Here is a 14,508-nt window from a genome sequence, read left to right on the forward strand (position 1 = left end):
TTCGGCCACCTGAGGAAAAGAGTATTTGAAGACCAGGCCCTCAAAACTGCCACCAAGCTCATGGTCTATAGGGCTGTAGTAATACCCGCCCTCCTGTACAGCTCAGAAACATGGACCATGTACAGGAGGCACCTCAAGTCGATGGAGAAATACCACCAATGATGTCTCCGCAAGATCCTACAAATCTCCTGGGAGGACAGACGCACCAACATTAGCATCCTCAACCAGGTCAATATCCCCAGCATCGAAGCACTGCCCACACTTGATCAGCTGAGCTGGGCAGGCCACATAGTCCGCATGCCAGGTACGAGACTCCCAAAGCAAGCGCTCTACTCGGAACTCCTTCACGGCAAACGAGCCAAAGGTGAGCAACAGAAACGTTACAAGGACACTCTCAAAGCCTCCATGATAAAGTGCAACATCTCCACTGACACCTGGGAGACCCTGGCCAAAAACCGCCCTAAGTGGAGGAAGCGTATCCGGGAGAGTGCTGAGCACCTCAAGTCTCGTCGCCGAGAGTGTGCAGAAATCAAGCGCAGGCAGTGGAAAGAGCGTGCGGCAAACCAGTCCCACCCACCCCTTCCCTCAACGACTATCTTCCCCACCTGTGACAGAGACTGTGGTTCTCGTATTGGACTTTACAGCCACTTAAAAACTCATGTTAAGAGTGGAAGCAAGTCATTCTCGATACCGAGGGACTGCCTATGATGATAATGAGCCATGGATGGTTCTCCTTTCTCTTTTAAAGTCTTTCCTTCTCAGTGGAATATATTTTTGTTGTGAGTTATGAAATATCTCCTTAAATGTCTGCCACTGCTCATCAACTGTCTTACACTTTAATCTATTTCCCCAGTCCACTTTAGCCAACTCTGCCTTCATACCTTTCTAACCCCCTTTATTTAAGATCAGGACACTGGTTTGAGTCCCAACTTTCTCACCCTCCAACTGAATTTCAAATTCAACCATGCTATGATCACTCTTTTCTAGCGGATCCTTTACTTTGAGATTATTAATTAATCCTGTCTCATTACATAGTACCAGATCTAAGATAGCCTGCTCCCTGGTTGGTTCCACAATGTACTGTTCAAGGAAACCATCCCAGATACTCTCTATGAATTCTCCCTCAAGGCTACCTTGGACAGTTTGATTTGTCCAATCAATATGAAGATTAAAATCACTTATGATTTTTGCCGTACCTTTCTTACAAGCCTCCATTATTTCTTGATTTATACTCCGTCCAATAGTGTAGTTACTGTTAGGAGGCATATAGACTACACCCACCAGTGACTTCTTCCCCTTATTATTTCTTATCTCCACCCAAACTGATTCTACATCTTGATCTTCTGAGCCAGTATAATTTCTCACTACTCCATTGATCTCATCCTTTATTAACAGAGCATACTTATGTCTTTCTCAATTATCATCCTAAAGTGTATTATATTCTGGTCACTATTGCCTCGATGTTCCCCTAATTTTACTTCTCTGATCTGCTCTGGTTCATTCCCCATTACTAAATCCAATAGCGAATCCTCCCTAATTAGGCTTTTTACATATTGGTTTAGAAAGGTGTCCCATATACATTGTAGGAACTCCATTCCATTATCCCCTTTACCTACCTCTTCTGTCCGATTAATATCTGGATAGTTGAAATCCCCGATGATTATTAATCTATGTTTTTTACTCATTTCCCTAATTTGTCTGCATATGTCTTCCTCCACCTCCCTTCCACTATTAGCTGGTCTGCAGACCACACCTATTAGTATGATTGATCCTTTAATATCTTTTATCTGTATCCATATGGATTCTATTTTTGTCTTTCTGATAGCTGCATCACTTTTTCCACTGCCATTACGTTATCCTCATAAGTGCAGCTACTCCACCTCCCCTTGTTTCCTCTTTTCTTTTCTAAATATGTTATACCCTACAATGCTTAGTTCCCAGTCCTGATTTTTCTGTAGTCATGCCTCAGTAATCCCTACTATGTCTGGTTCCTCGCAACGCATGATTGCCTCAATCTCCATTGTTTTATTATGGTCACTGTGTACATTGCTGTACCAGACAGTTTAACTCATTTTTAATAGGATTTCCTCTCACTTTGATTTAACCATCTTTTTAGACTCCTGTTCTATAACTCTATTTATTCCCTTGCCATTAATGTCCTCCTTAACTTTATTCTTTCCTATGCTCTCTTTTCCAAAAACAAATACATTTTGATATGTTTAGAAAAGCCTTCTTCATTACCCATTACATTGACATCCAGGGGCCGAAATTGCCCCTCCCAATAAGGCCTCTGGCCACCTGAATGCGGTGTAGGGGACCGCTCCACCCATTTTCCCGATGTGGCAGGCACGCACCGACCTCTTATCGACCGGCGGTGACCCCTTCCTGAAAATGCCCCGCGGGAAATATTCCTTTTACGGAATAGCCCCATGGGAGTAGTGCCACCGCCAATCGGTGCCCCCGATGGCTTTTTCTGACAGTGCACTTGTTGGTCAGTGGCACAGCCACCCTTATAGGGTAGGTGGTGCTGCCGGCGACGCCATTTTATTTTTTATTGTCGGCTGACTGCAAGGTTGGCTCGACAATTATGCCTCTGAGTTCGGCCAGGCCACCAACAGGCAGCCTTGCATCCCCTCTTGGATGCCAGGCCGCTGGCCCAGCCAAAACCCTCCCTGGTAGCCCGTGAACCTATCTAAAACATATGCAGAGCTCGTAGCGGCTCTCCCCTGTATGTGTCAGCGCGATGTGCTGACGTCATCAGCTAGGCACTAATAAGAACATAAGAATTAGGAACAGGGGTAGGCCATCTAGCCCCTCGAGCCTGCTCCGCCACTCAACAAGATCATGGCTGATCTGGCTGTGGACTCAGCTCCACTTACCCGGCCGCTCCCCGTAACCCTTAATTCCCTTATTGGTTAAAAATCTATCTATCTGTGATTTGAATACATTCAATGAGCTGACCTCAACTGCTTCCTTGGGCAGAGAATTCCACAGATTCACAACCCTCTGGGAGAAGAAATTCCTTCTCAACTCGGTTTTAAATTGGCTCCCCCGTATTTTCAGGCTGTGCCCCCTAGTTCTAGTCTCCCCAACCAGTGGAAACAACCTCTCTGCCTCTATCTTGTCTATCCCTTTCATTATTTTAAATGTTTCTATAAGATCACCCCTCATCCTTCTGAACTCCAATGAGTAAAGACCCAGTCTACGCAATCTATCATCATAAGGTAACCCTCTCATCTCCGGAATCAGCCTCGTGAATCGTCTCTGTACCCCCTCCAAAGCTAGTATATCCTTCCTTAAGTAAGGTGACCAAAACTGCACGCAGTACTCCAGCTGCGGCCTCATCAGGTGCAGCAGGACCTCCCTGCTTTTGTACTCCATCCCTCTCGCAATGAAGTCCAACATTCCATTCGCCTTCCTGATTACATGCTGCACCTGCAAACTATCCTTCTGTCATTCATGCACAAGGACCTCCAGGTCCCTCTGCACCACAGCATGTTGTAATTTCTCCCCATTCAAATAATATTCCCTTTTACTGTGTTTTTACTGATGACTGGTCGGGGCGGGTGACCCGCTGCAAGGGCAATTCTGCCCCTCAGCTGCCACGACATCCGCCTTAACCGAAAAAAACCTTCAAATCGCGGAGGGCAATTTCGGCCCCCCAGTCTTTTTTCATACTCTTTCTTAGACCCTCTTATCTTCATTTTGTGTCTAAGCTTATTTCCATTTTGTTAGGAAACATCAGTGCTGTGATAATTTACTCAACATGGAGCAGTGCTTTATTCTGCATCCTGTTATGTCCTGCTAGATGAATAAATAAGTTATTATTTACATATTACATATTCATCTGGTATACTTTGTGCTTCCATCACCATTGAAACCAGGGAGTCTGGTGGCAATTAGCATACCCATTCCCTCTGATTGTTGAAAATATTTTGTCAATGGTTTACTGAAATCTATGTAAATGAGATTTGGATCCCCTGCCCTGTCAGTGACAAGAGGTCTTGGGGAGATTTCTGATAAATCCGCTGGGTAGAAAAGGGACAATAGCACTTCGAACATCGCAAAAAGAAACATACTGCACTATCCTTGCATCTGATCTGGCTGCTGCCATCCTAGAAAGGGCCTACCACGGGGTATCTGGAGCACCTGCCCAATATATACCCTGTGGTATATATTGCCAATTCCACTGTGCACACTCTGCCCAGATTGATCCATCAGTACATCTAAAAAGGACCAAAAACAATACATTTAAATTATTTTAGTGGGGTCAGGAGGAGTACCTCCAAGCTGCACAATAATAATTTGGACTTCTGCCACCCTAGGCTCCTACGTCTGAAATCTCCACTAAAAAACATTGTTCCAACATTGTATGACAGATGCATCCATATGAAATACACACATGACTGTCGTCCTGTGTACTGCATATGCAGGCATGTTCTAAATTAATTAAGGACCTTGTGCACCATGATTGCCTTACTTATTGCCATCGTTTCTCATGAAAGAAAGAAAGATTTGCATTTATATAGTGCCTTTCACAACCACTGGACATTTCAAAGCACTCTACAGCCAATTAAGTACTTTTGTAATGTAGGAAACGTGGCAGACAATTTGCAGAAAGAAAGTTCCCACAAACAGCAGTGTAATAATGACCAGATAATCTGTTTTAGTGATGTTGATTGAGAGATAAATATTGGTCAGAACACCTGGGATAACTCCCCTGCACTTCTTCAAATTAGTACCCTGGAATCTTTTACATCCACCTGAGAGAGCAGATAGGGCCTTGATTTAACGTCTCATCCAAAACACGGCACTTCCAACAACACAGAACTCCCTCAGTACTGCACTGGAGTGTCAGCTTAGTCTTTTGTGCTCAAATCTCCAGAGTGGAACTTGAACCCACAACCTTCTAACTCATATTCAAGGATCCTACCAACTGAGCCACAGCTAAGATGAAATGGAAATGTTGTTCTAATGCATTAGATGTGCTCATCAGGTTGGAGTAAAGTAGAAGGAGTTTTCTTTATCTGGTTCTGTACCTGATCTGGAAATGATTGATTCTGACAATGGTTCCCAAGGTGGAAAGCTTTGTATTTTGTAACTTAAAAAAAACAACACAACTTTTAAGGAAATTTATGTCGAGCACAGTTTTGTACCACTGACCAACAATACATGAAAATGACATAAGGCATTTCTTTTGCTTACAGGTTTAGCACTAAGGCCATTTGATGAATGCGTTGATTTTATCAATAGAGTAATTGATGATCCTATTATAAAGTCTGAAAAGAACTTAATGCTGACGCTTCACTCATCAGTGGCACTCTGGTAAAATAATATTAATTGCTTGTTGAGAGAAAAGAAAGACTTGCATTTATATAGCACCTTTCACGACCTCGGAACGTCCCAAAGCACTTTGCAGTTTTACTTTTGAAGTGTAGTCACTATTGTAATTGAGGAAACACAGCAGCTAATTTGCACAAAGAAAGCTCCCACAGACAGCAATGTGATAATGACCAGATAATCTGTTTTTAGTGATGTTGATTGAGGGATAAATAATGGCCAGGACACCAGGAATAACTTCCCTGCTTTTCTTCAAAATAGTGCCATGGAATCTTTTACATCCACCTGAGGGAACAGGATGAGACGTATGTTTAACAGCTCATACAAAAGATGCCATCTCCAAGGTGTTACGATTAAAGCTCACACCAGATACTTTTCTTGTGCCCAATGAAAATAGTCTGTTCCCATTGGTTAGACCTTGCTCATTATGAACTGAAACATGATTTTATGCATGAAGCATTCTGGGATAGTCCGTACCAAACAAATAATGAACCTTTTCATATTACCAGATAAGACATAGGACATCCAATGTCTTTGTATAGTGCATTTAATGTAGAAAAATGTCCCAAAGCATTTCATAGAAGCTGAATACAAACAATAGATGTGGAGGAGACATTAGGAGGGTGATCAAAAGTTTGGTCAGAGGTAGGTTTTAAAGATGAAGAGAGAGCTGGAGGGGTATAGGAAGAGCATTCAATGGTATCTAGATGGCTGAAGCCATGACCATTATTGGTGGGGCAGAGAGAGAAATGAAAGGCACAAGAGGCCAGAATCAGGGGAACAGAGATTTCAGAAGAAGGGTTGTAGGACTGGAAAGTGTTACAGAGATTGGAAGGGGCAAGATCATGAAGGTATTTAAAATGAGGATATCCATTACAGGCTTTGGACTGAGTCCATTTGATGAATACCTTGTTTTTAATCAAAGGAATTATATTATGTTTTAAAGTCTGAGAAAAAAATGATGTTGACTCTTCATCAGTAATAGTAACTGGTTAAAAAATTCAAGCTCACTCCAGACATGTTTCTTGTACCCAATGTAAAAAGTTCACTACATCACACACGTCTTCAGAAGATGATTAATTTCAGCCACACTAGATGTTTTAGTAACAAGCTAAACTATTCAGCATCTTTATTCATGCGTAGAAAGAAATAGCTGCAAATTCTGGAAATCAAACACAATTAAAAAATGTTAGAAATACACAGCAGGTCAGTTTATGTGTACAGATAAAAGATAAGTTAATATCTTATGCAAAATCTTTTTCAGAACTGAAAGATCAACAAGTATTTTTGTAGAGTCAGGTAAATGGGTAAGAGGTAAGGGGAGAACAATGGATACTTCAATCACAGGCTGGAAATTCATGGAATGAATGATCTGAAACCAGCTTAAAAGAAAAGCAGGAGATTGTTAGAAGATACAACAGAAGATACAATAAAATTCAATCAAGCAGAGTCAGCATGGTTTTATGAAAGGGAAATCATGTTTGACAAATTTGCTGGAGTTCTTTGAGGATGTAACGAGCATGTTGGAACCAGTGGATGTGGTGTATTTGGATTTCCAGAAGGCATTCGATTTGGTGCCACATAAAAGGTTGCTGCACAAGATAAAAGTTCACGAGGTTAAGGGTAATATATTAGCATGGATAGAGGATTGGCTAACTAACAAAAAACAGAGAGTTGGGATAAATGGGTAATTTTCCGGTTGGCAAACAGTGACTAGTGGGGTGCCGCAGGGATCAGTGCTGGGTCCTCAACTATTTACAATCTATATTAATGACTTGGATGAAGGGACCGAGTGTAATGTAGCCAAGTTTGCTGATGATACAAAGATGGGTGAGAAAGCAAATTGTGAGGAGGACACACACAATCTACAAAGGGATATAGACAGGTTAAGTGAGTGGGCAAAAATTTGGCAGATGGAGTAAAATGTGGGAAAATATGAGCTTATTAACTTTTGCAGAAAAATAGAAAAGCAAGTTATAATTTAAATAGAGAAAAATTGCAAAGTGCTGCAGTACAGAGGGACCTGGGGGTTCTTGTGCATGAAACACAACAAGTGAGTATGCATGTACAGCAAGTAATCAGGAAAGCAAATGGAATGTTGGCCTTTATTGCAAGGGGGATAGAGTATAAAAGCAGAGAAGTCCTGCTACAACTGTACAGGGTATTGGTGAGGTCACACCTGGAGTACTGCGTACAGTTTTGGTCTCTGTATTTAAGGAAGGATATACTTTGGAGGCTGTTCATAGAAGGTTCACTAGGCTGATTCTGGAGATAAGGGGATTAATATATGAAGATAGTTTAAATAGGTTGAACCTATACTCATTGAAGTTCAGGAGAATGAGAGGTGATCTTATCAAAACATATAAGATAATGAGGGGGCTCGACAAAGTGGATGCAGAGAGGATGTTTCCACTTATAGGGGAAAACTAAAACTAGGGAACATAGTCTTAGAATAAGGGGCCGTCCATTTAAAACTGAGAAGAGGAGGAATTTCTTCTCTCAGAGGATTGTAAATCTATGGAATTCTCTGCCCCAGAGAACTATGGAGACTAGGTCATTGAATATATTTAAGGTGGAGATAGGCAGATTTTTGAGCGATAAGGGAATAAAGGGTTATGGGAGCAGGCAGGGAAGATGCGCTGAGTTCATGATCAGATCAGCCGTGATCTTATTAAATGGCAGAGCAGACTCAAGGGGCCAGGTGGCCTACTCCTGCTCCTATTTCTTATGTTCTTATATTGGGATGGGAGTAGGGCCATTAAGGAATAGACATGATAATACCACAGGTAACGATAGAGAGATGGCAGAAATATTAAATAATTACTTTGCTTCAGTATTTACCAGGGAGATAAAATGACATTGGATGATGAGATTAGTAATGAGATAAGTACATTTAAAATAAGAGAAGATATATCAAATAAACTAATCAAACTCAGAGTATAAAACCTCTGGTCTGAATAGATTGCATCCATGCATTTTAAACGAAGCTAGGGAAAAGATAGCAGAGGCATCACGACACATATTTAATAATTCGTTAGGAAAAGGTGTAGTGCTAGTGGACCGGTGGATAACTAATGTAATACCTATATTTAAGAAGGGGGACAGAACATGTCCATGGAATTATAGACCAGGTAGGTCACTTATTACTTGCAGAGTAGAGGAACAAAGTACATATACACAAATGACTAAATATTACGACACAGGTTAGCAAGGCCACAAAAAAAGCAACCAATCACTTGGGTTTCTTTCTAGGGTATAGAATTGAAAAGTATGGAAGTTTTGCTGAACCTGTATCAAACCTTCATTAGACCACACTTGGAGTACTGCGTACAGTTCTGGTCACCACATTATATAAAAGATATAGAGGCACTGGAGAGGGTGCAGGGGAGATTTACAAGGATGATTCCAGAAATGCGAGGGTATACATACAGGTATCAGGAAATGATGAACAGGCTGGGTTTCTTTTCTCTTGAAAAAAGAAGGCTGAGTGGTGACCTAATAGAGGTCTTTAAAATTATGAAAGTTTTGATAGAGTGGACACAGAGATAACTTTTCCACTTGTGGAGAAGAGCATAACTAGAGGCCATCAATATAAGATAGTCACCAAGAAATCAATAGGGAATTCAGAAGAAACTTCTTTACCCAAAGAATGGTGAGAATATGGAATTCGCTACTGCAGGGAATAGTTGAAGCGAATAGTACAGATGCATTTAAGGGGAGGCTAGACAAGCTTATGAGGTAGAAAGGAATAGAGGGTTATCCAGATAGATTTACAAAAACAGAAACATAGAAAATAGGTGCAGGAGTAGACCATTCGGCCCTTCGAGCCTGCACCACCATTCAATAAGATCATGGCTGATCATTCACCTCAGTACCCTTTTCCTGCTTTCTCTCCATACCCCTTGATCCCTTTAGCCGTCAGGGCCATATCTAACTCCCTCTTGAATATATCTAACGAACTGGCATCAATAACTCTCTGCGGTAGAGAATTCCACAGGTTAACAACTCTCTGAGTGAAGAAGTTTCTCCTCACCTCGGTCCTAAATGGCTTACACCTTATCCTTAGACTGTGGTAATTTGATATATTCGAATTATTTATTTCGCAGGCATTTAAAGTGCTGTTCATTAAAACTTTCATCTGTATAGAAATATTATTTGATGTTGTTTTTAGCTGTAATATTTTATATTGCTGATATTTAGACTTTGTCAAAACAGGTATTGTAGGTTGTCAGATTGGAACAGGGCTCGTTCTTCATTTAAAGTGGCAAAACGACTGATTCCGCACACAAACGCTTCGCTATTCTCAATGTATGGTTATTCCAAGTTTTTGGAGTGTCAGATTTTAGTGTTTAGAAAGGCATTGTGGGAAAGACAAGAAACTGTCATGGAAGTCTACCAGCAGACAAAAGAGGTTTGTTTGTATCCTTTGTAATTAAGTCCTCAATGTTCGAATAACATGTGTTTAACTACTTTAATCAAAATACTGGAAAAGTTACATTTCATTCCTACTCAAAAAAAATGATGATATATTTTAAGAATGTTGTTTTCCTGGCATATATTGCAGGTTAATTTTATGCATTTCTTAGATTTGCTTTGTGCTTAAGTTTTTGCAGTACATTAATTTCAGGCTAGTGTCTTCAAACTGAAGCATGAAAATGTTCTGAAGATTGCAACATTCCACTAAGGTATATTAGAAAATCTACAGTTTTAGGGGTTCCCTCTGCCTGGGCACCAAATAGGAGCAACACACCTACAGTGCATTGCACATGCCTAATTGAAATGCAGCCCACCTAGGAATATGCCTGAAATTCCAGGCTGGATTAAAGAAGTGGGGTTCTGGAAACCCAAATCATTCTGAGTACAGAACTTGCAAGATAGTGCAGGTGAATGTTATTGTGTTCCTAACACAGATGAGACTGCACTCAGGGAGGTTAAAGTAACAGTGACCTCAGTCTTTATTAAGACACTCCAGAGTCAGGAACAGGCTTTAGCGGCCGGCTTATATACAGTGCTCCCAAAGGATGCTAGGATTCCTTGGGACTTCAGGGGATGCACTCCCTGGTGGCGGAACATGGGAGTGCATGCTTTACAGATACACAACATAACTCCCCCCCAAAGTCAAAGTGAAAACTATTTACAAGTTGAGGCGGTCGGGAGCCTTTCTTTCCCCGGTGGACCGCCTCGGTACAAATGTCTGTTCTGGTGTGTTGGCTGTGCCCTCGCTGGGCTGGCGTGTTGTTGGCCCTGCAGTGCTGCTGGGTGAGCCTGGCCTTGCTGGGCTGTTGGGCATGATGGGTTCGATTTCCTGGTCCGGGGTGGTGTCGTTGATCCTTTGGGTGTGTGTTGTGGGCTCGAAAAAGGTGGTGTCTGCTGTGGGTTGTTCAGGGCAGTCTGAACCGCAGCCTCGTTTGGTCCAGGTGCTTTCTGCAAATTTGCCCATTGTCTACTTTGACTACAAACACCCTACTCTATTCTTCAGCTATCACCATGCCCACCATTCACTTGGGACCATGTCCATAGTTTAGCACATACACAGGGTCATTCAGATCAATTTCCCATGACACAGTGGCGCGACCATCGTTTACATTTTGTTGCTGCTGCCTGCTCTCTACCTGATCATGCAGGTTGGGGTGAACCAGCGAGAGTCTGGTTTTAAGTGTCCTTTTCTTGAGTAGCTCAGCCGGGGGCACCCCTGTGAGCGAGTGGGGTCTCGTGTGGTAGCTGAGCAGTACTCGGGACAGGCGGGTTTGGAGTGAGCCTTCTGTGACTCGTTTAAGGCTCTGTTTGATGGTTTGTACTGCCCGCTCTGCCTGCCCATTGGAGGCTGGTTTAAACGGGGCCGAGGTGACATGTTTGATCCCATTGCGAGAAATGAATACTTTAAATTCGGCACTGGTGAAACATGGCCCGTTGTCACTGAGCAGTATGTCAGGCTGGCCGTGGGTGGCAAACATGGCCCTCAGGCTTTCATGGTGGCGGTGGTGGTGCTTCCCGACATTATTTCACATTCAATCCATTTTGAAAAAGCATCCACTACCACCAGGAACATTTTACCGAGAAACGGGCCCGTATAGTCGACATGGATCCTTGACCATGGTCTGGAGGACCAGGACCACAAACTTAGTGGTGCCTCTCTGGGCGCGTTGCTCAACTGAGCACAAACACTGCATTGCCGTATGCAGGACTCTAAGTCAGAGTCGATACCGGGTCACCACACGTGGGATCTGGCTATCGCTTTCATCATTATTATACCCGGGTGTGTGCTGTGGAGATCCGAGATGAACGTCTCCCTGCCCTTTTTGGGTAGCACTACGCGGTTACCCCACAACAGGCAGTCTGCCTGAATGGACAGCTCATCCTTTCGCCGCTGGAAAAGCTTGATTAGCTCTTGCATTTCAATGGGGATGCTGGCCCAGCTCCCATGCAGTACACAGTTTTTTACTCGGGACAGCACAGGATCTTGGCTAGTCCAAATCCTAATCTGGCGGGCCATGACAGGTGATTTATCATTTTCAAACACTTCCATGACCATCAACAAGTCTGCGGGCTGCGCCACCATCAACAAGTTTGCAGGCTGCGCCATTTCCACACCTGTGGAGAGCATCCGCACAGTTCTCGGTGTCTGGTCTGTGGCGGATGGTATAGTCATACGCTGATACCTTTGTATGCGGGCTGAGGCACTAGTATTTATCCCCTTGTTTCAGTGAACAGGGCTATGAGGGGCTTGTGATCGGTTTCCAGCTCAAATTTGAGGCCAAACAGACACTGATGCATTTTATTTACCCCGAACACACACGCTAATGCCTCTTTCTCAATCATGCTGTAGGCCCTCTTGGCCTTAGACAAGCTCCTGGAGGCATAGGCAACAGGTTGCAACTTCCCCGTAACGTTAGCTTGTTGTAATACACACCTGACTCCGTACGACGATGCATCACATGCTAGCACAAGTCTTTTACACGGGCTATATAATACAAGCAGCTTGTTAGAGCATAAAATTTTCTGGCTTTCTCAAAAGCAAGTACTTGTTTTTTTTCCCATACCGAGTTCTCACCTTTACGCAATAACACATGTAGGGGCTCTAAGAGGGTGTTAACCCCGGTAGGAAGTTACCAAAATAGTTGAGGAGTCCCAGGAACGACCGCAGCTCCATGACGTTCTGTGACCTGGGCGCGTTCCTGATATTCTCTGTCTTGGGGTCTGTGGGCCGAATGCCGTCCGCCACGATCTTTCTCCCCAAAAACTCCACTTCTGTTGCCATGAGGACGCATTTCCACCTCTTCCTCCGCAGCCCAATGCGATCCAGTCGCTGGAGGACCTCCTCCAGGATTTGTAGGTGCTCGACGGTGTCCCGACCCGTGACCAATATGTCATCCTTAAAAACCACCGTGCGTGGTACCAACTTGTGTAGGCTCTCCATGTTTCTCTGGAAGATCGCTGCAGCTGCCCGAATTCCAAACGGGCATCTGTTGTAGATGAACGGTCCCTTGTGCGTGTTGATGCAGGTGAGGCCCTTCGAAGACTCCCCCAGCTCCTACGTCATGTCGGCCGAAGTCAGGTCGAGCTTGGTGAACGTCTTGCCTCCTGCCAGCGTCGCAAATAGGTCGTCTGCCTTTGGTAGCAGGTATTGGTCCTGTAGCGAGAAACGATTAATAGTTACTTTATAATCGCCGCAAATCCTGACCTTGTCATTACTTTTGAGTACTGGAACAATCGGGCTGGCCCACTCGCTGAATTCCACTGGGGAGATGATGCCCTCGCGTTGCAGCCTGTCCAGCTCGATTTCCACTCTCTCCCTCATCATGTGAGATACCGCTCGCGCCTTGTGATGAATGGGTCGTGCCTCTGGGACCAAGTGGATCTGCACCGTCGGCCCGGAAAAGTTTCCAATGCCTGGCTCAAAAAGGGAAGGAAATTTGTTAAGAACCATCGACATGTGACAGCACTCGGATGTCATCCCAGTTCCAGCGGGTTTTGCCCAGCCAGCTCCTTCCAAACAGTGTGGGCCATCGCCTGGGACAATCCAGAATGGCAGTTTGTGCACCGTGCCCTCGTAGGTGACTTTGACCATGGCGCTGCCCAGGACAGCGATAAGTTCTTTGGGGTACATTCTCAGTTTCATGTGGATGGGGCTCAGGGCTTGTCTGAGTGCCTTGTTGCATCACAGTCCCTCAAACATCTTTTTACTCATGATGGATTGGCTAGCGCCAGTGTCCAGTTCCATGGCTATGGATAAGCCATTCAATTTTACATTTAGCATTATAGGTGGACATTTTGTCAAACATGTGTGTACCCCGTGTACTTCAGCATCTGCCTCCTCTCTCTGAGGCTTGAAATTGCTTTGATCCACCATGGACCGATCTTCCTCTGCCACGTGGTGGTTAGCAGGTTTTGCAGAGCTTGCAGCTCGTCTGCAAGCTCGTTGGAGGTGCCCCATTGTTCCACAGCTTTTGCAAACATACCCTTTGAAGCGGCATGAATAGGTTGAATGGAAGCCTCCACAACGCCAACAAGGTGTGAATTGCCTTGCATTCATCCTTTGTTGGGGACTCTGAGTCATCTGGGTCACCTGAGGCCTGCTGGCATTTGCAGACTCGTGGTTTCTGCTCTGTACATTTCTGCTCGCAAACACAGTTCCAGTTAATTTATGAACATTGCTAGCACTTGAGTGCTGAGAGATTTGTTTGGTGTTATCACTGGTGGACATAAATGCCTGTGCTATCGCAATGGCCTTACTGAAGGTCAGCATCTCTACAGTCAAAAGTTTTCATAGGATGGTCTCATGGCCAATGCCCAGTACAAAAAAGTCTCTGAGCATTTGCTCCAGGTAGCCATCAAACTCACATTGTCCTGCAAGTCACCTTAGCTCGGCAACGTAGCTCGCCACTTCCTGACTTTCAGATCGCTGGCACGTGTAGAACCGATACCTCGCCATCAGCACGCTCTCCCTTGGGTTAAGATGCTCCCGAACCAGTGTACACAGCTCCTCATACGACTTATCTGTGGGTTTCACTGGAGCCAGAAGATTCTTCATGAGGCTGTAGGTCTGTGGCCTGCAGACCGTCAGGAGGACCACTCTGCTTTTTGCAGCGCTTCCTTCTCCGTCCAGCTCGTTGGCTACGAAGTACTGGTCTAGCCGTTTGACATAGGCTTCCCAGTCCTCACCCTCCG

General features: G+C 44.1%; 1 protein-coding gene across 1 annotated transcript in view; it reads left to right on the plus strand.

Moving 5' to 3' along the window:
• LOC139254130 (adenylate cyclase type 10-like) overlaps nucleotides 1-14,508 on the plus strand; it is a 64,594-nt gene that overhangs the window by 11,125 nt on the left and 38,961 nt on the right. Inside the window, exons 4-5 of the mRNA XM_070873647.1 lie at nucleotides 5,208-5,325; nucleotides 9,556-9,751. Coding sequence (XP_070729748.1) covers nucleotides 5,208-5,325; nucleotides 9,556-9,751 — 314 coding nt within the window. The remainder of the gene's footprint in view (nucleotides 1-5,207; nucleotides 5,326-9,555; nucleotides 9,752-14,508) is intronic.

The sequence above is a fragment of the Pristiophorus japonicus genome, chromosome 3, assembly GCF_044704955.1.
Source record: "Pristiophorus japonicus isolate sPriJap1 chromosome 3, sPriJap1.hap1, whole genome shotgun sequence".
In the NCBI taxonomy this organism is placed as follows: Eukaryota; Metazoa; Chordata; class Chondrichthyes; family Pristiophoridae; genus Pristiophorus; species Pristiophorus japonicus.